The 23,940-nt window shown below is 32.2% G+C and overlaps 2 protein-coding genes across 3 annotated transcripts in view; one reads left to right on the forward strand and one right to left on the reverse strand.

Moving 5' to 3' along the window:
* Nucleotides 1-23,940, reverse strand: part of LOC114335085 (transcription factor Ken) — a 180,523-nt gene that overhangs the window by 113,709 nt on the left and 42,874 nt on the right. The window lies entirely within an intron of this gene.
* LOC126878636 (uncharacterized) lies at nucleotides 18,704-20,747 on the forward strand. The gene is made up of 2 exons (XM_050641463.1): nucleotides 18,704-19,812; nucleotides 20,207-20,747. The coding sequence occupies exon 1, from the start codon at nucleotides 18,865-18,867 to the stop codon at nucleotides 19,729-19,731; it is 867 nt and encodes a 288-aa protein (XP_050497420.1). The 5' UTR covers nucleotides 18,704-18,864; the 3' UTR covers nucleotides 19,732-19,812; nucleotides 20,207-20,747.

Raw genomic sequence — 23,940 nt, forward strand, 5'->3', positions numbered from 1 at the left:
CACCAAAACTATATTCTGTCTTATGGCTTCTACTCACGTCTGAAATCCTAAAAACCTCTCATAAATATTAGACGTAACGTGTATCGAAGAACAATTGATAATTGTGAATGACATGTTACCTCTATCAGTAGTTTCGTCGACTTACTTCTACCGAAAAGGATCAAAATGTATCTACTAATAATTGATTCTTTCATTCTGTGCTGTTTTAGGTACGCCGCTAAATCTCTTCGAGACAGAAAGTAAATTAAAATATTTCAGATCGTATTTGTTAAACAATTTTATTTGTTCTCTATAATTAAATTGATTTAACGAATGCTCCGATTCATCCTGTCCCCTAAATGGTAATTCCTGGAAACTTAAAAAAACTACAATATCAATAATTAAACGACGTAAAACTACTTATTTCATAGTTTCATCCCGGGCGCGCTAGCAAGGTACGTGGCTAGATACGTGCCTTGCTGCCGTTTGCAGATCACCGATCGGCAGATTGGTATCTGCCGGACTTTCCATTCAAATGAATACGGGTAATGTATAATTGGTTGCCTATCGGCTAATATTCCATAGCTTCTAATTACAAGCAAATCGTCAATCTGGGGACGGCTTGCCGAAGCGGGCCTATCGCAATCGGGTGCATGGCTATAGGATCAATAATTTGAAAAGTCTCTTACGCACACAGCGCACAGGGATCACTTAACGTATCGGATGAATACGTAAATAACGTAAAAACAATGAATAAAATTTAGTCTGTATTATCTCACAGATATTTTTTTATTTCACAGCAACGAATATCATCAATTCTGATTAAATTAAATATTTAAAAAAATCTATAATGTGTCCATAAATCTGTGGGTCGGCACTGCCGACCCTGACCAGCCGTCACTATTGGAGACCTTACGAAAGTAAACGATCAAGAGGAAGACTACAGATGAGATGGATTGATAATAGTAAAAGAATAGCCGGATTAAATTGGAAATATGTTGCTCAGGTTGGAGACCGATGGAAGTAGTTGGAAGGAGATGCTGTCCAAAAATGGATGATAGAAGGCTAAGAAAAAGAAGAAACTTACGAGTATTATTTGAATAGGTGTATTGAATTTAATAATAATTTCATATTTAAGTCCAGATATTTATATTAATTTTAGAGCTTATCTAAGTAGTTCATTTGGTTTGTTTTGTTACCATGGTTAGTGTAAGCAGATAAAAGGAAGAAGAGTGATAGAATGAAAATATCTTACAGAAAATAAAGAGAACTAGAAAACGTGAAAACACAGTCTTGTTGCTAATTCAAGAAGAGAAACGAAAAATAAATCAAAACCTTCACAGAGAGAAATAAATCAAAAAAGAAATAATATAAGAAGAGAAGACAAGATTAAAAAATAATTAAAATCTCTTGCAAGAGATTAAGAAAACTCAGAAATAAAAAACGACTATAATAAAAATATCCTACGAAATCATTAATAAGCGACAAAGCGACTAGATAATTAAAATAAAACGTCAACTTGAACAGAGAAGAAGACGAATGATATACAGGGTGAGTCATGAGGAACTGTACATACTCCTACCTCGTATAGAGGCTCCTATGGGGAATAACAAATGACCATTAAAAAATGTCTGCTCCCATTGTTTAATAATATACAGGGCGAGTTTCGCATTTTGACAGAAATTTATATTCGTCATAATTTTTGAACGGTCAGATCGATGTGTCTCTTATTTTGGTCAAGTGTTACACTATTACCACCTAATCAACTGATATATTCAAACTAGAAAAAAATCAGGTCCGGCTTTAAAAAATTAGTTCGTTTGGGTCTTAGAAAAAATTTCACCCTGTATACGCTTTTTGAAAACTCTAATATTATTTTACAAATTAGACAAATAGGCAATTAAAAAGACGTATTTATTTTTTTCCCCACACGATTACTTAATTTTTTATAAAAAAAATCAAATTTGACTATGAATTAAAAATTTGGTAAAGTGAACCATAGATTTAAAAAAAATTAACTTTTATTACAAAGATTAATTTTTTTTAAAGAAATATTTGATTTATGTTACCACCCAATCAACTGATTTATTCAAACTAGAAAAAAATCAGGTCCGGCTTTAAAAAATTAGTTCGTAAAATTTCACCCTGTATAGGCTTTTTGAAAGCTCTAATATGAATTTTACAAATTTGACAAGTAGGTAATTAAAATGGCATATTTATTTTTTTCCCCACACGATTACTTAATTTTTTATTAAAAAATCAAATTTGTCAAAATCGCAATTTTACCATAAAAATAAAAAAAATTAAACAACTTTTTTCTTAAAATTAAAAGTTTCACCATTTTTTTTTCTATAACACGTCTAGACCTAAAGCTCCCCATAACACTTCTCTTTGGACTCTATAGTTTAACAAAGACGTGATCAAATAGATAAATTTAAAATTTTTTCACTTAATTTTTGCGATTTAATTTTGCAATTCACGAATCTGCACCTTTTATTTTTAAAAATTCATAACTTTTACGAGAAGAAGACTGAAAGTCTACAACAATTGTCATAGTCTTCACAATGTTAAGAGATATGTGCTGTAAAAATTTCAGAAAAAAAAATTAAAATGGAACGTTGTAGCGAGTTAAGCCGTGATTTCATCCTTTTTTTTTTTCATTTTTAGGTTAAAACTCCGATTTTGACAAATTTGATTTTTTAATAAAAAATTAAGTAAACGTGTGGGAAAAAAATAAACATGCCATTTTAATTGCCTATGTGTCTAATTTGTAAAATTCATATTAGAGTTTTCAAAAAGCGTATAGATAGAGGGTGAAATTTTTTCTAAGACCAAAACGAAATAATTTTTTAAATCCGGACCTGATTTTTTTCTAGTTTGAATAAATCAGTTGAATGGGTGGTAACATAAATTAAATATTTGTTAAAAAAAATAATTCTTGTAATAAAAGTAATTTTTGTTAAATCTATGGTTCACTTTACCAAACTATTAATTATTATTCATAGTCAAATTTGATTTTTTTATAAAAAATTAAGTAATCATGTGGGGAAAAAATAAATATGCCATTTTAATTGCCTATTTGTCTAATTTGTAAAATTCATATTAGAGTTTTCAAAAAGCATATACAGGGTGAAATTTTTTCTAAGACCAAAACGAAATAATTTTTTAAATCCGGGCCTGATTTTTTTCTAGTTGGAATAAATCAGTTGATTGGGTGGTAACGTAAATTAAATATTTGTTCAAAAAAAATTAATTTTTGTAATAAAAGTAAATTTTTTTAAATCTATGGTTCACTTTACCAAACTTTTAATTATTATTCATAGTCAAATTTGATTTTTTTATAAAAAATTAAGTAATCATCTGGGGAAAAAAATAAATATGCCATTTTAATTGCCTATTTGTCTAATTTGTAGAATTCATATTAGAGTTTTCAAAAAGCGTATACAGGGTGAAATTTTTTCTAATACCCTAACGAACTAATTTTTTAAAGCCGGACCTGATTTTTTCTAGTTTGAATAAATCAGTTGATTGGGTAGTAACATAAATCAAATATTTGTTAAAAAAAATGAATTTTTGTAATAAAAGTTATTTTTTTTAAATCTATGGTTTACTTTACCAAACTTTTAATTCACAGTCAACTTTGATTTTTTTATAAAAAATTAAGTAATCGTGTGGGGAAAAAAAATAAATACGCCATTTTAATTGCCTATTTGTCTAATTTGTAAAATTCATATTCGAGTTTTCAAAAAGCGTATACAGGGTGACATTTTTTCTAAGACCCAAACGAACTAATTTTTTAAAGCCGGACCTGATTTTTTTCTAGTTTGAATAAATCAGTTGATTAGGTGGTAATAGTGTAACGATTGACCAAAATAAGAGACACATCGATCTGACCGTTCAAAAATTATGACGAATATAATTTTCTGTCAAAATGCGAAACTCGCCCTTTATATTATTAAACAAGGGGCGCAGACACTTTTTAATGGTCATTTGTTATTCCCCATAGGAGCCTCTATACGAGGTAGGAGTATGTACAGTTCCTCATGACTCACCCTGTATATAGTAGATTAGTGTTATCTAATTAAAAACTTTCGTATAAAAAGAGTAAAAGCAATATACGCATTAGGTGAAAATATTTTTTCCTTATTATGTATTTATTTTAAAAAACATTCATCTCTAAAATCAAATAAATGTTATTATATAAACGAATTCTAAGTTTGACTAAGCTCTACATTTTATTTAATATGGATTTAGCACTAAATCGAGTCAATTATACCTAGGCCTATTGTTTTGCTTTTAGTGATAAGGAAGTATTTTTGCAAATGTTTTGTGTGTACAAATTAATTAAAGAAAGTCCATAGTACACTAAAATCGTAGGTAATAGTTTTTAGCTCTAAGCGATATGTCGAATCTGAAAAAAGGTACAAGACATCAATGGCAGCTAATCTGGAAAGCTCAACGTAGGTGGCGCTTGTGTAGTTTGAGGTCACGTCAACTTACGTCAACTATTAAACACAAATAGCACAAAAACAGGATACCAAAGACTGACAATAAACAATGAATTATGGAAATGGAATAAAGAAAAGGAGCAGCTGGAAAGAATAGAGGACGACATTGCAAAAAACTAGAATTGAATGCAGTATTAGGAGACCAACAAAGATAACCCGGCAAAGAAAACGGAAACAAGAATCGAAAAATAATAAACGAGATAATGGCAATAAAGAAGAACTAGTTAAAACAGCGACGTGGAATATAAGAGGATTATTCCAGGAAGGAAAACTGAAGCATCTAGTAAATGAAGCCAAAAAATATAAATTTGATCTTGTGGCAACAAGAGACTAAGAAACTGGGAGAGGGCAGTTAGGAAATAGATGGCTAAATAAACAGTGGAGGCTGTTAAAGAGCTTCCTTTTTTCCAGTAACTTTCGCATTCCTTCTACTCAATTCGTTTTTCAACGTACAAACAGTCCAAGATCCGTATTTTTCTGCCATAATTTATTAAATCGTAAACAAAAACACCATATACAAACTTCACGAATTGTCAAAACGTTGACCCCCAACTATACTAGCGCCGCCAAGCGGGAGCAACGGCGTACATAGCTGCCATTATTTAGCTTCCTTAATATTAAGACATTGATAGGAGAGAACTACGTATCATAGAAAGCTTAACTGACGGAGACGGATGTTACATTCAAAGAAGCGTCAGACAGGGATGCATTCTATGCCCGCTGTTGTTAATATCTACTCGGATATAATCTTCAAACAGGCTTTGCAAAATAAAGAGTTTGGAGGGAAAATCAGTGGTGAATTGATTGATAATCTTAGATACGCTGACGACACTGTTATCGTATTCTGATTAATTGGTTTTCTACTCTATTAGTTGCGTAATGCAAAATACGTGGTCCACCGTCGATCTTCCGGCTCTAAAACCTGTTTGCTCTTCTGCTTCTACATCTTTATATATATTATTATTATTGGTTCTTCAGGGAATTTCTTCTTTTGGTTTATTTACTATTTATTTATATGTGAAAATATTTAACTTAAAATTAATTTGTAATTATGTTAGTATTGAATTATTCTATTATAATATTGTTATATATGAGAGCATAATGAGAAGTAAATAAACATTATTATTATTATAATAGATTAATTTCTTCTCAATTTATCGAAAAAACTGTCTTAAGTCTTCATAATGCTTACTGATATGTACGGTAAAAAATTTCTAGAATACCTTTTTAACAATTACGCATTCCCTTTTTGATATTATTTAAGCTTTTGTTCTATTTTCCTGGCCGCTTATTGTGAGCAGAGTTGAAAATTACAGCCTATGCGGAATTTAACAAGTATTTCCTTAAATATCCGCTAAAGTTATAATTTTATTAAAGGCGAAAAGAAACTTCCGTTGTTTGACGCCATCGTTTTAGCGTCAGTAATTGCAAAATTACAGTTTACGCGGCTCGTAGCAAAATGCTATGAGGTGTTACTTTTACTTTGAAAATAAGTAGATAGTTTGTAGAACATTGCGACACAATGTGTAATACAGCATATACCAGCATTAAAAAATGTAGATCGATTTGGAACAAATTGATCCAAAAGGTATTTGTTGCGCAAATACACTGCAAAAATAGTTTGATTAGGTTTTAACATTTTTTTTTAAATATTTTCTAGTTTTAGTACTAATAACTTAAAAAAAATGTTTGAATTGTCAATCGATTGGCAAGAAAAGTTTCAGGTCATTTGGCGTAAAATTGCTATTTATTTAGTCAGTCATAATTATCTACATCTAGATACCTTATACGCGGTGTGTTGAAAAAAGTGCTTGCAGAACATGAAAGTACCAATCACACTGATAAAAATAATTTAAAGTATATACAGAGTAGTAAAAGGACATGTACAGATAGCAGGAGAAAGATCTGAAGAATTCAATTGAGAAAGAGGTATCAAACAAGGAGACAGTTTTAGCAAGCTACTATTCGTAATAGTCATGAACGAATTGATTAGATTTATTAATTGAATACTGGAGAAAGAACCAACCAAATTCGGACAATAATAGGACACCAAAAATTACAGCCAGTAAAAATAGAAGCCTTATTGTATGCGGATGACATAGTCCTCATAGTAGATTTCGTGACAAAACGCAAAAACTTATACGGACAAAGGAAATAGAGAATTTAAAAATGGAAATAAACATCTATAAAAGTAAAATAATGGTCATAAGCGAAAAGGGAGAAAATGAAATGAATATAAAATGAAAAGTACTCAACTGGAAATAGTTACCGCATATGATTATCTTGGAAGTATAATTACCAATGATGAAAAAATAGACCTCGGAGTATCAAAGAGAACAAAAAAATCGAACGAACTGTACAACGCACTAGCGACAGCGACAGTTCTGGGGAAAAAAGAATTATCCCAAGAAACAAAAATAAAAATATATTAAAATAGACCGGGCAGTATCGTCGCCCCCGCTAGCAAAATTATTCCGATTCGATTTTTTGCACAAACTTACTCAAAAAGAGGTCCTTATAACATATCCACTGGGTGCCGGGCGGTGGCGTGGTCGAAAAATTGTTTAAACAATATTTTTTAAACAAATTCACAAAAATAATTTTTTCATTTCAAACAATTTTTTTTAGATAAATTGGCTTATTCTGAGCAAAAAAGGTCTCTTGTCATTTTTTTCTAAAATTGATTGTTGTCGAGTTATATGCGATTAAAAATTTGAAAATTGCGAAAATGGCCATTTTCAAGGCTTAATAACTCGATTAAACATTATTATTATGAAATTCAAAAAGTCACCAAATCAAGTTTCAAATCCCTTCTTCAAAGTCCTGAAGAGAATTTTGTCATTATTTTATTAGAAAGCTGTTATTTTTAATTATTAACAATTAGCGCTATAGTCCAGGATTTATCGTCGCCCCCGTTAGTGAAATTATTCCGATTCCATTTTTTTTGCAGAAACTTACTCAAAACGAGGCCCTTATAACATATCCACAGGGTGCCGGGCGGTGCCGTGGTCGAAAAATTGTTTAAACAATTTTTTTTAAACAAATTCACAAAAATATTTTTTTTTATTGCGAACGATTTTTTTAGATAATTTGGGTTATTCTGAGCAAAAAAGTCCTCCTGTGATTTTTCTCTAAAATTGATTGTTGTCGAGTTATATGGCCATTTTCGCATTTTTCAAATTACAAATCGCGTATAATTCGACAACAATCAATTTTAGAAAAAAATGACAAGACATTTTTTGCTCAGAATGTCCCAAATTATCTAAAAAAATTGTTAGAAGTGAAAAAATTATTTTTGTGAATTTGTTTAAAAAAAATTGTTTAAACAATTTTTCGACCACGGCACCGCCCGGCACCCTGTGGATATGTTATAATGACCTCGTTTTGAGTAAGTTTCTGCAAAAAAATGGAATCGGAATAATTTCACTAACGGGGGCGACGATGAATCCTGGACTATAGCGCTAATTGTTAATAATTAAAAATAACAGCTTTCTAATAAAATAATGACAAAAATCTCTTCAGGACCTTTAAGAAGGGATTTGAAACTTGATTTGGTGACTTTTTGAATTTCATAATAATAATGTTTAATCGAGTTATTAAGCCATGAAAATGGCCATTTTCGCATTTTTCAAATTTTTAATCGCATATAACTCGACAACAATCCATTTTAGAAAAAAAATTCTAAGAGACCTTTTTTGCCTAGAATTTATCTAAAAAAAATTGTTCGAAATGAAAAAAATTATTTTTGTGAATTTGCTTAAAAAAATTGTTTAAACAATTTTTAGACCACGGCACCGCCCGACACCCTGTGGATATGTTATAAGGACCTCTTTTTGAGTAAGTTTGTGCAAAAAAATCGAATCGGAATAATTTCGCTAGCGGGGGCGACGATACTGTCCGGTCAATACAATTGTGATACCGACGCGCGACGATACTATGTACGAGTGAAAATAATTGGACTTGGCAGAAAAAGCATTAGGATACACGCAATAGAGATGAGACAGCTACGAGCTATAGCCGGATAGAACAAATGGGATAGAATAAGGAATGAGGCAATAAGATGGATAACCAAACAGGAACCAATAATGAACAAAATAATAAAGAGGCAGTTAAACTGGTATTCAATTAAAATACAGTGCTACGATTTTGGGAGTACAATTAAAAATTGCTCCGTGTTATGAATCACCGCCTAGAATTCATCTTAATCAAATATTTGTGTGACACATTAACCGCAGACTTTATTCAAATTCTGTTCAGCTACACTTTCTGTGATTATTGTAAATATTTGCCACTATTACTAGATATATCTATAACGCAAGTGGTGTATCCTTGAATTGCAGGAACTGAATACTTGCCACATTTCTAGATAGTATCATTAGTTGTTTGGATTTTAATTTTTTTGTTATATGCTTGGTAGTAATAAGAGAACAAGCTGGCTTCAATAATGATTAACGTAGTTAAAATGTTACGAATATACGTATAAATCCCTTAATTATATTAAAAAGTGGAGTCAAAATACCTCCAAATCTCAATACCCAAAGTCTCAATATACGAAACACACATCAAAATTTAATTATATTACAAAACACAAAAAAACAGACCAGAACACATTCTTCTTCTTCTTTAAGTGCCGTCTCCCAATCAGAGATTGGATATCATCATTACTATCTTTACTCCAGCTACTGCTGCTCTGAAGAGTTCTATATAAACCAGTGCATTTAAACCGGCCCCTTAAATTTTTCAACCATGACACTTTCCTTCTTTCTATACTCCTTCCTCTTATATTTCCTTGCATTATCAATCTTATCATTTCATATCGCTGTCTTCTCATTGCGTGTGCCAGATACAGATACTGTAACTTTCTTATTTTTATTGTGTTTATTATTTCGTACTATTTTCCCATTTCTGGCAATACTTCCGTGTTCGTTTTCTTTTATGTTCATGCTATTTTAAGCATCCTTCTATAACTCCACATTTCACATAAATGTAGCTTATTTTTTAAGTGTTCTTGTTTCAGTGAAGATCATGATGTATAATCGAAAATACCGGCGGGTGTAATTTCCTCACCAAAATAATCTTTTGCCTACGTTTGGAAGGGATGTCATAATCCGACAGGTATTTTCCTCACCAAAATCGAAGTGGTTATTTCAGGTAGTTTTTATTAAAAGGCATGCAAGGGAATTATTTATTTACCTACTATAAAATTACAGTAGGTACCTATAATAACTAATTAATTAATTATAGTATTTTCTTTTTAGTCACAATTGAAATTTTTGACAAAATGGAATGTGTAATAGAAAGTAATCGCGATAAACCTTTACTGGTATTTGAAAATTTATTTTTTATAAAGTGAAAGTTTTAAAAAGTAAAGAAGTGTTCTGGAGGTGTAATAAAACAATTTGTAGTGCGAAATTATTTACTATTGGTGCAAATTTTACAATATCTAGAAGTAGCCTACAACTCTACAACATAATCATGAACCAGATCGTCAGAAGATAGATCGGAAAATTGTTTCTAACTTTTGTAAACGTAAAGCCGAAGAGAATATTACTGAAAAACCAGCAAAAATTATACGCCGAGAACTTGCAGCTAATTTGCCTGAAACAAATCTATGATTGATGTCAGTTACATAAGAAAAAATATATTTATATAATTATCGACGAAAAATGATGCCTGGTCGACTTCCTTCCAATATTGACAAGGTTCAAGAATTTGTGAAGAAGTGTGCTTAAAAAACAACCAAGGGGAAAAATTTTCTCTTTATAAACTGTATCAAAAGTAAGATAATTGTGAAACAAATATAAGACTTTTAGCCACATTGAATTTTATATATTATATGGATGGCACATTTTCTTACTGCACAGATATTATTTGCAATTATTCACTATTCATGGGCTAATTAATGGGCATTATATTTCTTTATTATACTGTTTACTGCCAAACAAAAAAAAACAGAAACTTACAACAATCGTTTTTATTTGTTAAAATCAGAAATCATTAAAGCTCTCAAAATTGAGTTTAATCCTAGTAAAATTTTTGTAGATTTTGAAAAAGCTATATACAGGGTGTCCAGAAACTCTACCGACAAACGAAGACAGGAGATTCTTCAGATAATTTTAAGATAATTTAGCTCAATTCACCTTGTCCGAAAATGCTTCCTAAGGGAGCTGGAGCTCTTTGAAAATGGAGTATTGTAATTAGTTTTTCTTAAATACCTCCAGAACGCTTTAATTTGGAAAAACGAAAATCGGTACTTATATTTATCTTCCAGAGATAAATCGATTCCATCCATTGCGAATTTCTAATACCGATCATAGGCTTGCGTTTTGGACAGGGCAACGGTTATTTTATCACATAACTTTTTGTCTTAAACTTTTAAGCATTTTTGACACTGCATTATTAAATTGTGAGGTATTCTAGTACTAAAAGGTACTCTTTCTTTAAGTCAGTAGGACAAACGGATTTCTAGAAAAATCGATTTGAAATTTTCGTTTTTAGAATTTGAAAAAAAAAATTAAAATTTTTTTCAAAAAAACGGTGTATTTTACCAACTTATAGCAAGAGTAACTTTTAGTACCAGAATACCTCATAACGTAATAATCTAGAGTCAAAAATGCTTAAAAATTAAAGACAAAAATGTTATGCGATAAAATAACCGTTGACTACCCAAAACGGACTCATATGACCCGTACTAGAAATTCGTAATAAATAAAATCGAGTCATCTCTGAAATATAAATAAACGTACCAGTTTTCGGATTTCTAAATAGTTTTTTTTTTTAATTTTTTTTGGAAATTAAAAAAAAAGAAAAATTTTCAAATCGATTTTTATAGAAAACGGTGTATCCTATCGACTTACAACAAGAGTACCTTTTAGTTGTAAAATATCTCACAATTTAATAATCCAGAGTCAAAAATGCTTAAAAATTTCAGATAAAAAAGGTTTGCGATAAAATAACTGCTGCCCTACCCAAAGCGGACGCCTATGACCGGTACTAGAAATTCGCAATGCATGGAATCGATTTATCTCTGAAAGATAAATATGTGTTCCAATTTTCGTTTTTCTTAATAGAAGCGTTCTGGAGTTATTCAAGAAAAACTAATTACAAGACGCCACCTTCAAAGAGCTCTAGCTCTCTTAGGAAGCATTTTCGGACTAGGTGATTTGGGTTAAATTCTCTTAAAATTATCTGAGGAATGTCCTGTCTTCGTTTGTCGGTAGAGGTTCTGGACACCCTGTATATTGCAATCATTCAAATATGTCCGAACACTGAAATACATGGTTGTAGATTTCACTTACACCAAGCTTGTAGTATGTGGTAGGAATGATTCTGAAGTAGGCAAGTAGCTCAAACATACTTTTGGCCTTACATATTGTTATATTCCTATTTGACATAAGAAATAAAAGTCTATAGTTATATTTAAAATTCAAATAAAAATAAAGGTTTTCGTTTTTCTCGACCGCGGGCATGTAAATTTGGAACACCCTGTATAAAACAAATTATGTATAGGTAGTTTTTAAGAAAGTGTTTCGGAGAAGTGTTTACGAACCCCAGGAACAATACGACTCAAGTAAACAATTAGAGTGATGTTTAAAAAGAAAGTGTTCGTGGAAAGGTGTGAATAACCACCGATAATTCATATTCTAGCAAATAAGATAATAAGTTATTAAATTTGTAAACAGTGATAGACCGAGTCGAGATAGTATATAACTCCTTGAGTCTAGAGTGTCCCGGTTTTTGTTGAAGTGTTTGAAAAAGGTAGAACACGGCATCAGGAGAAGGCAGGAACGAGGGCTGTACGAGGCTTAGTTTTCAAAGGACCAGAGGCATTACTGGAAGATTTGGACGAGTCTTTGGATCGCAACCCAAGCCAATAGGAAACGTGTTTTGTGTGAAGACATTGTCAAATCATCAGTAAAGGTCAGTCTATTTTGTTATGACATGAATGTATGGTTTGTGTATTAAATAACACATTGAAAATTGAGCTACACAATCACTATTAAAAAATTTTCATCAAACCCTAAATCAATTCGTTACTGATAAATCATAATAGTTCATTATAAATAAAATAAATTTGGAGACAAAAAGAAATAAGATTCCCATTTTTGTAACTGTTGTATTAAATAAAGATAGAAAGATAAGATATAAGAAATATTAAGCAGTTATTGCCATTTAGATAAAATAAACGATTTTTATAATTTCTAATTGAAATCCGTGTATGTGTATTATTTTACTCTCTTTTATCTATGCCGATTAGGAATCCACTGAGAAATACTTTGAAGCCACGAAAGTAAGTAATTGATATTACAATTTAGTCCTGAGATTGACACTATATTGGTATTTGATCTGTTTGATTAATGAGATAATTATTGATTAATTAATTAAGATAAATTACATCTGAGAACATCATTAATTTTTCAAAAGTAAGATCACAACAATATATAAAACCAGAAGACGTATCAGATTGTCTTGTGTTTGATTTAATGTCATGCAAACCAGAAAATGAAATTTTAGATAGATACGCTGAGTATTTAGTTGAAACTTATACAGACGAAGACGAAAATGCCATATTCTCCCCATATTTGTGGGCAGAGGCAAGTTCTTCTGTTATTCCTATTACGAATGCTTGCGAATCTTTTCATTCGCATTTCAATTCCTCGTTTTATAATACGCATCCATCCATATTATATTTCCTTAGAAAAAGTTAAAAAATATCAAGTAGATAAGTATGGTAAAATTTAAAATTTGCATATTGCAAAACCTATCAAAGATAAACAAGTAAAACTGAAATTGAAAAATGTATAAAATTTAATAATACGGTATCAATCTAATCAAATGACTAGAATGGATTTTGTAAAGTGTGTCTCTTATTGTAAGTAGTAAATATTAAATAATAATTTATACGTTTTACATATTTATTTTCTATATTATAAACTATTATTATAATGTAAGGAAATTAATGTCTTGTATTCGGATTTCGGATGCTTTCATAATAAACATTCTTAAATTACTTACATCTATATTTTTATTTTATTATATACCTCAGTGAGTTGGTGAAGAAAATACCTACTAGATTAATACGAACCCTTAAATTTGGTGAGGAAAATACCTGTCGGATTATATGGTTTTACTTGTTGGTGAGGAATTTACCTCCGCCCGAAAATACAATTGTGCTCTTTGAAGTCCCTTTTGTCTATGTTTTTTTCTTTAGAACTTGGACTCATTTTTCATACCTTAATGTGTCAAATGCTTTTTCAAAATGAATGTAATAAACATGCCCATCCACATTCATTACTTACATACTTCATATCAATGCATCTTTGAGCTATTAAATTAAAAGGAAACAATACCTCTCTGGTTCCTAGTCTGTTTCTGAACCCAAACTGACTATTATCTATTCCTTCTTCCAGTTTTTCATTGATATGACCAAACACACATATAGAACACATACCATGACCAAATTGATAACATCGTGTAGGCATAAACAGGCAAAAAGGGACGAATGAATTAGGGAAGAGAATTTACAGAAAAAATGGCCTACGTTATTTATACACTTTATGAAGCATATGTGAGTTCTCTGTTTTGTTATTACTACATTTCAGTAGTAAAACCAAATTTAATTTTAAACCAATTCCAAACAGGAACTCAACATCAACTTTATTATATCATAAAGTTTTTGTTTTCGCGTACGTTATAATCACAATAATGTGAAGCGTAGCTGGAATAAATATATGCAATAAATATTGAGGCCGAGCTTGGAACAGTATTGGTTTGTTATGATATACTTACGATCAACAAATCAAAGACTCACTCGGGTTACGACTGCCAGGAATCGCATGATTGGAATTCAATCATCAAAACCGAGTTGTTAAGAAAATCAATAAACACTAAAACAAATTGCGTACATAACGAAGAGACCAGCTGGCACTAAGAAACTGTACAGCTGGCACAAAACAACAAAAATTATTGGTGGTCCAAAAAACAAATTATATACAAATAGACCGACCATACATCAGATTTTTACTCTAAGGCAGCTGCTTGAAAAAGGATGGGAATTTATAGAACTATCCATAATCTCTTCATAGATTTCCGACAAGCATACGACAACATTATAAGAAATCAGATGTGGAATGCAATGGCAGAACTTTCAGTTCCAAGAAAACTTATCCAGCTCATGAAGATATGTATAAATGGCTGTAGATCCAGAGTACGGATAGGTACAAACTATTAGAATCGTTTAAAATAAGCAGTAGCCTGAAAGAATGAGATGCGCCGTCACCTCTCTTTTTGATATATCCTGGAGAAAGTAGTAAGAACAGCCTACATTAAAACAGAGCTACTGACAGTAAATGGACCAGAATGGCTACTAGCATACTCGGATGACATTGAAATTGTGGGAAACACAGTCACCAACGTGAAAGAAACTTTCAATAAATTAGAGATAGAGGCGTGAAAGAAACTTTCAATAAATTAGAGATAGAGGCAAAAAACTGGTTTAAGGGTAAATGAAGAGAAATCCAAATATGTATATCGATACATTTTTGGCAAAGTAACGTAAGTGACATTTTTGGCGAATCATGTTTTCCATTAAACTAACTGTATTATTGTTTAGAACAGGGGTTCCCAACCGGTGATACGCGTACCACTGGTGGTACGCGGGAAGATTTCAGGTGGTACGCGTCGCGCGGGTGAAACAAGCGATTAGGATGGACCTTTGTCACTGGCACTGGCGGAAGTGCCAGTGCGTCTCTTCACCCCAGTACAAGTTTTCACCCGACTCTTTAAACTAGTTCAAACTGAGGTCAGAAGTTTTAATGCTTTTACTTGAAAAAAATAATGACATGAAAAAGTTGTTCAGTGACGAAGAATGGTTGTCAAGATTGGCGTATCTAGCTGACATTTGTGACAGACTAAACACGCTGAACATGGGTCTTCAGGGAGCAAACACAACACCCTTCACAGCCAATGAGAAAATAAACTTCTTCAAGAAACAGTTGGTTCTTTTATGTTCTCAAATACAGGGGAAGGATGTCTCTGCATTTCCTACGCTGTCATCATTTTTTGACGAAAACGAAATATCTCTAATACCAGATGTGGTTACTGATATAATTCTTCACTTTTAATCTCTTCAAGAAGAAAGTTTTAAGTTTTAATATTTATAAATATTTCTCTGAAGTTTATTCCCAACTTGACTGGATCAGAAACCCCTTTGCAGGAAAACCACCAAATGAGTTAGAATTACAGGATTTACAGGAAACATTCACCGATTTCACAGAAGACAAAGAGAAATCCTTAATTGACTTCTGGATGAAATAAAACAACCCAATGGACATATTATTTCTGATAGCAAATAATATGTTTCTAGCCTTGGGGTGGGCTTCCTTCCATTCCAACCATTCCAGCTGTTTAACAGCTGAAAACGCAATGTCGAGTTCAAAAGCCAAACGAGGAAGACTAAAAGAACTATAATGGTTAACAGATGAGGCACTTAGAACACAAGGGGTATAAGTAACAATTGACAAAAGTGGACTGACTCCCTAACACAGTGCCAGTTTAACCTAACTTCGGGCCCTGGGCACTAGAGGTTTAGGGGCCCCCTTCATTGCTATTCGTTGTCAAATTTTGTTAACAAAAAATACATGCATTAACCTGCATTAACTATAAACGTTTATTGTAAAACCCATACATTTTTAAAAATTAAAAAAAAGATTTTTAAAACAAACGAGAAAAACAGCAAACGTAAAAAATATTCCAAACTATACATTTAAAAATATAAAACAACAGAATGTTCTATAGAAAAAAACATAAAAACCAAAAAATATTCTAAAAAATGTATAAGACAAAAATTAGCTCACTTTATTTCTTGACTAAGCATTAGCAAACTGCCATATTAATACTATCAAAATTCAGTTGCTCCACTTCTTCATTTTTTACAATACGATAGTGATAATGCGTCTAGGTTTTCTTGATCCTTTGACTTTCAATATATGTATCTTTATTATTTTTAAAGCCAAAAAAGACAGCTAGCCTGACGCATTAGAAATTGGTATCGTCAAATAAACTTGGAGCAAAGTTAAACATTGGCAAAAGTTGCTTTTACATCCTGGATGACACCAAATTTTCAAACGTTTATTGAAATTTTGGCATAACGTTAAATTATAATGAATAATTTCATTATGCAAGTTCTCTTTGGTTTCATCAACATCTTTTTTATATTTCTCGCATAAAATATTAATTCACTTTTTGACTTCTTCTTTATTTGGCGTAAAAAAACATCTGATGTAACATCTTTGTAGCATTAAATTCTCTTTAAAAGATCTTGAGAAATATTGTGGCATTATAACATTATTGTAAAAAAATAAAATGTACTTCAATTTACATGTATGTACTTCAATTCTGAATATCTCTTGCCCCTTTAAAATTGTTTCACTTTCAACTGCTTCATCGAAAAATGTTTTTTTCTTTGTTTTTTGAAGGCTATAGAATATGTTTGAGATTATTGACTTCACAAAAAATATTTTTGGCTTCTAGTTCAATTTCGCTTAATTTATTTCTTACGTCTCCAATAAAGTTCAAATGTCATTAATTCTACTCCAATTGACACGTCCAAGTCCACAGTTTCTAACGTTTTGCTTGTTGCATTCACTCGTTTTAAAATCCTTGCCCAAATCAGTGTCAATAGAATAGAGTATCCAAGTTAACATGTCTCAAAGGTATCCATTTTATTATGCAGTGCCTTGGCTTCACTTCTAACTGCTGATTTTTTGTCTCTATTATTGCTTAACTGGAAAAATATGTTTGATGTATCCGTAGTTTTTAAGTAAAACATTTACAGCGTCAAAAGTTTTTACATGTTTTGTTTTCATCGCTTCCAGGAATTCATTGCAAGTTTGGTCAGCCACATAGCTAACTGAACCTTTTTCTTTATTCGCATTCCACAGTAAATGCTGAGCTAAGCAGTTGTCAAAAGCAAAGTATACAAGACAACTTAAGTAATTTCCCTTATGACGGCTCGTTAAATTCTCATGGGATCAACGAAAAGCTAGTCCTTGAGAAGCAAGTAATTTAATGGTGGCAACAACTCTTCTTAGGTCTTAGGACCTTTACTCAATAGTCAGCTTCGCGTTCTACTTGCTCGATCAAGCCAGCGTCTATAACTCCAATTTAACTAATGATCCATTTTACTCCAACTGATGATCTTGTTATTAATGTAACCATAGAGTTCAGATGAAATTTACTTTCTTCGTGAGATTTGAGTAAGCTATTCAAATATTTCTAGTGTGTAAAATATATCCAAAATCAGTTAAACTATTTTTTTTTTAATTGAAAATAATTTGCACGGGTAACAATAAACAGCTTTAACACTTCTCTTCGCTTCCATTGGGTTTTACTCTATAAGAGTTGCTTTCGTTTAATCTTCTATAATAAGCTTTTTCTCCAGCTTCATACATTTTTTTACAATTATCTAAGGAATCGCTCTTTGGTTTAAAAGTTGTCACAGTTCTTATTTATCAGTCTTAAAATCAGACCATTTCGAAATCGCAGGTATTTCGTAGTCTTTTTCCCTATTTAAAAAATATGGTCCTCGATTATTTAGCGGACTTTAATTTGTTATTAATAAAAGGAACCGGGGCCCGGGCCCCTGGGTGGCCGCCCCAAGCGCCCAATGGATAAAACGGCACTGCCCAAACACGTAGAAAACATTGTGGCTTGAAACTTTGTACATAAACTAACAATAAAATGATCAAAAATGACATGTCATTGAAAATATGCCAAGTAGTACCTACCTAGATTTTTTAAATTTGTCGTAGAACTTTGAACAAAGTTTTCTGAAAACTTAGCACTTATACCTCTTGTGTTCTAAGGCCGCAGATGGCAAGCAATATCTACAATAATAGAAAACATGAAATAAATGAATGAATTGGAATACCCACCCACAAGACAGAAAATAATGGATGCCATTAAAGCACTGGAGGAATAACAAAGTCCCAGGTATTGACAACATACCAGCAGAATTTCTCACACTTGAGGATACACACTCACACTGGTGATTTCATAAACTAATAACGGACGACAAACGTGTAGAACACAGGATAAATTCCAGGTGACTTGAATCAATTAATTATATGCCAAATCTACAAACAGAGAGACAAACTTAGCTGGGCATAGGTAAATTGAGTCCCAATACCTGAATTAAGAAGGGCCAAAATATTTAGATGGTCGAATTGAGTCCCGGGCATCGTAATCCTTCTAATTACCTTTTAATAGCTTTCTAATTTGTAAGTACTTTCTAATTTGTACTTAAGCATATTTAGAAATATTGTTATTACCTGGAATAACAATAGAGGAATGAAATGATTTTATTGGTTATGTATTTATGGTAATCAAATATAAAAAAGCAATATCCTACAAAATATTTAGTATGGTGCGATCTATCTGTATACGATACGGTGTTAAGTTGATTGCCAAAATGAGTTCAGTGAAAATTGTTCTTAGTGAAAAAGGAAAACAATTGATTGTGTTAAATGGCTTCAAATATCGTTTTCACAAATCTTTAAAGAATAACGACAAGCGTTGGATGTGTTGTGCGCAGACGAGAGAAAAAAGTAAAGCATTTTTAAAAACCCAAGGTGACAACGTAGTGACGGAAATTCGGGATGAACACAACCATAGCGAATTAAACGAAGATGCACTTAACCGCCAAATGTTAAGTAACTCCTTAAAACGAAAGGCCGTAGAAGACATCGGTGAAAGACCTATGAAAATTTTGCAGAAGGAATTACGAAATGGAGATATTAGTACCTTGACTACCAAAGACGTGGCATTGGTTCGAAAAAATATGTATAACGCCCGACGATCTCTTCTGCCTAAATTACCAAAAAGTATGGAGGAAACTCATGATATATTAAAAACATTTCCAGTGAAAACCAACAAAAACGAGGATTTTCTAATGGTGAACGACATAGAAAACCAAATTATTATGTTTTCCTGTAGCAGCAATTTAGAATTTTTAGCAGATTTGGACACCATTTATATAGATGGAACTTTTGAATATTGCTTAAAGTTTTTTGAGCAAATGTTCTCCATCCATGGTCTAAAAGAAGATCATTATATACCTTTGGTTTTCTTCTTATTGCCAAATAAACAAAAACATACATATACACTGGCACTTAAATACCTAACAGAACAAGTTGAGAAATGCAATAAAAAAACTCGCTTTAAGAACGGTATTTGCAGATTTTGAAGAAGCAATTCAGCAAAGTGTCACTGAAGTTTGGACTAATGTTTCATTGAAGGGCTGCCGATTCCATTTAGGACAATCCTGGTAAGTAGTCATATTTGAATCCTTTTTTGAATGATGATGATGTGTATGTGTGCTTTTTTTTTACTGATTTCCCATATGCCAAGCTGTTGTAATTTTCCTGGTCCTGATAAGTAGTCATATTTGACATATTTGAATCTTTTTTTTATGATGATGATGATGATGTGTATGTAAACATTTTGTTTTTTGGTGTTTTTTACTGATTTCCCATATGCCACGTTGTTGTAATTTTCCTGGTCCTGATAAGTAGTCATATTTAACATACGAGTATTTGAATTGTATTTTTGATGATGATGATGATGTGTATATGAATATGCTTTTTGTTTTCCGGTGTTTTTTACTTATTTTCCATATGTCATACTGTTGTAATTCTAATGATGTTTTTTTCTTTTTTCAGGTGGCGCAAAATTCAGGCACTAGGTTTAACATCCTTATACAAAGACAAAGAGAGTGATGTAGGAAAATATTTAAGATACTGCTTTGGAATGCCATTTCTCAACCCAGAAGATGTAGGAGATTGTTTTGTTGAAGCTTTATCATCAATACAGCCACAAAATCATAGAATAGTAGAATTTGCGGACTATCTGGTCGATAATTATGTCTCAGAATCGGCTGAGTTTCCGCCAGAATTTGGGCGGAGATGTCAAGCAGTTTACAACGGACGACGAACGCATGTGAGAGTTTTCATTCCAGGTTTAACTCGTCATTTTATTTTGCTCATACTCATATTTTTCAATTTTTAACAGTTTTAATAGACTTTCAAAGTGAAACGTATGTTAAAATTAGAAGTGTACAAAAAAAAGTAAAAAAAATTATTCTGCACAAACCCTTACATCAAAAAAATTTATAGATGAACAAATTTTAAAATTAAATAATAGATTAATATCAAAATTTGATTACCTCAAAAGTGTAGGTGAAAAATTTAGAATAGTTAAATAAATGAATTAGCACGTAATTCTAGCTTATATTGCTTTTTGTAAATATTGTAGGTATACATTTTTGTAATAAAATTATATGCTCTAAAATAAATTATTGTTTTCTAATTCCTAGAAATCATTACGTACACCGACTAAGCACCAGGTAGACACGGGACTCAATTTACCCATCTTCGGGACTCAACTCGGCTATTAGAAATACGGATTATAAATTCTGGGACTCAACTAGGTTACTCCGACTTAGCTAGAACAACTATAGAGGCATAAGTATACAAGCAAGGAAACAACGAAACTTGCAAAATTTGACAATCGATAAAGCAAATATTGAAGTAGTAAAATAGCTCACATACCTTGGCGTACAGCCAAAGGATAATGCTTGCCAACAAAGCACTTTTCTCTCTGTCGCAGGTGTTTGGATCCAAAGATGTCCGTATGGAAGTAAAGTTCAAAATAGGTAAAACCATCATACGACTAATAGCAACATATGGCGTAGAAGCATGGATCATGACCAGAGTCAGGCAAATATGCAATAGTGCATATGCATTTGCATATTTTTGTAGTTTCTTTTGAATTTTGCATATACTGGTATACCTATTTAAAGATAAAGTGCATATACTAGGTTTTCAAAGCGAATTTATTTGTTTATTCATGGTTCAAATACCTTCGTAGGCTGATATTTCTGTGTGGATCAAGGCATCCAGAATTAATCATTGATATGGGCAAATTATTATGCTCAGAATGCAGGAAGTAAATACAAAGTAAACCTAAATATTTTAAATTGCATAAAAATAATCAGAAAACCAAAAAATATACATTTTTAATTTAAAATGCTTAAATAACCCCGATCTAAAAATTATTTAGTTTACTGCAGGAATTTTTTTGCAGATTCCATGCGAAAAAAAATTCCAAATAGTCCAGCATTGCAAAACTGCTTTACACACCGCAAAAAAGAAATTACAATCGGGAGAGAAAAAGCAAGATTCGATGTCTAGGTGCTTAAAATCAACTAATCGGAAATCAAGTGAGCAAGAGACATTTAGCCATGATTTGTTCGAAGCATTGTTAAGCTAAAATATATCTTTGTCCAAATTATCAAACGAAAATTTGCGAATGTTTCTTGAAAAATACTGCAAATGGAATATTCTAAGTGAAAGAAGCTTAAAAAGAAACGATGTCGATTCTGTAGGTACCTACATTCTGCGGTACTGAGTAAAATAAAATTAGATGTAGCAGACAATTATTTTTATGTATGTGTGGATGAAACAATAATTGATTCTTCTGGACGTTACATCGCACATTTATTAATCAGATCTCTTAAAAATGAGCAAGCTTGTAAATCGCATTTAGTCGCTTCCAAGCAGTTGAATAAAACCAACGCACTAGGTAACAGTTTTGAGGTTTTTACAAGACAGTTTAGCAATTTCTTTTCTTCCTTTAGAGCTGTTCCCAACGAAAAATGTTTCTTTTTCTTTCAGATGCTGCTCCTTACATGGTTAAAGCAGGAAAGAATTTGAAAAAATTTTATCCACGTTTAGTACATACAATTTGCCTAGCACATGGTTTAAATAGGGTCGCAGAAGAAATTAGAAATAAATTTCCTCTTGTTAATAATTTTATTTCAAACATGAACAAAATATTTCTTAAGGCACCTATAAGATATCAGTGTATAAAGAACATTTGCCGAATCTTTCTCTTCCACCAAAACCTATTGTTACTAGATGAGAACTTGATTAGAGGCTGCAATGTTTTATGCAGAAATTTTTGCTGAATTGAAGCCAGTAGATTCTTCCGAACCACTTATACTTTTCAAAGAATTGGTGTAAAATAAAATAGTACCACAGCAACTTTCATACTTAAAATATTATGTACATACATGCATATTTGACATAAATAAATGCATATGCATGCATATTTGACACAAATAATATGCATATATATGCGCATAATATGCATATATAACTAAAATAGTAGATTACCAGCACATATGTAGAGAGGGAAAGTCAACAATAGACGCAGTGAAACTTATCAAACTTACGAAAATGACAATGGAAGGATCGACTGCAACAATAATTACAGATAACGGTATCACCAAAAATATAGAAATAGCAAGTGGAGTACGACAAGGTGACTCTCTATCAACGTCATTATTTAATGTCGCAATATAAGGAAAATAAGAGCTACAGAAATAAAAGGTACAATTATAACATCAACGTTGCAACTTGTGGCGTATGCTGACGACATAGCTTTAATTAGCAGAAACCTGAACAGTTTAAAGGAAGAATTTACGAAGTTATGCAAGGAAGCATCCAAAAGAGGTTTAGAAATAAATCAAAACAAAACAAAATACCTAATATGCTCAAGAAAAAATCCAGTTAATGTGACAAGTTTAAATATTGGGGAATATGAGTTTGACAAGGTAGAACACTTTAAATATCTTGGAGTCTCATTTGGCACAGAGTCTTGGTCTCTAAAGGCACAGAGACTCAGATGGATGGGACTTATAGAAATGAGAAATCCAAAAGCCGTCATCAAGAAAATTTCCAAATGGAGACCTGTATCAGGCAGCCACGAGGAAGACCCAAAACTAGATGGGAGAACCAGATAGTGGAGGACCTTAAGAAGATGGGAGTCAGAGAATGGGTAACCAGAAGCAAAAACAGGAACGAATGGAGGAAAATTGTAGAAGATGCCAAGTCACACAACCAATTGTAAAACCAAAATGTTAATGCGGATTGATTCACCGCGACAAACGAATCGGAAGAGCCCAAAGAGGGCGGCAATCACTCCGCTAGGAGTGTGGATACCATGATGCTGATGATGAGATATGCGCATATATCGACGCTGCCAAGCCAAAACGGCATAAACGCCAAAATGACCACTTTTTAGTTAGCTGCACTAAAAAATAGGATTTTAATTTCCGCACCAGACAGTCAACGCGGAATAACCGCAGAAAAAGTGAAATAGGTGAAATATAGGTTTATAATTTTTATAAACGCCAGTCTAGTCACGCACGTGAACACCGATTGACATAATCGCCAGTGCCCGTAAGATTATCATTGTGTACAGTTCCAGGGGCGTAACAGAGGCCCCCACAGCATGAAGCTTGCGGGGGGGCCCCAATCGATCAGGGGCCCCATTTAGTATTTCGATACAATTATCGGCAGTAGTTTCCAGAGGCGTAACAGAGGCCCCTGCA

The sequence above is a fragment of the Diabrotica virgifera genome, chromosome 10 (assembly GCF_917563875.1).
Source record: "Diabrotica virgifera virgifera chromosome 10, PGI_DIABVI_V3a".
Taxonomy (NCBI): Eukaryota; Metazoa; Arthropoda; class Insecta; order Coleoptera; family Chrysomelidae; genus Diabrotica; species Diabrotica virgifera.

What these genes read in the sequence shown, in the direction of transcription:
- LOC126878636 (XM_050641463.1), top strand. Translation starts at nt 18,865, where the DNA reads ATGGTAATCAAATATAAAAAAGCAATATCCTACAAAATATTTAGTATG.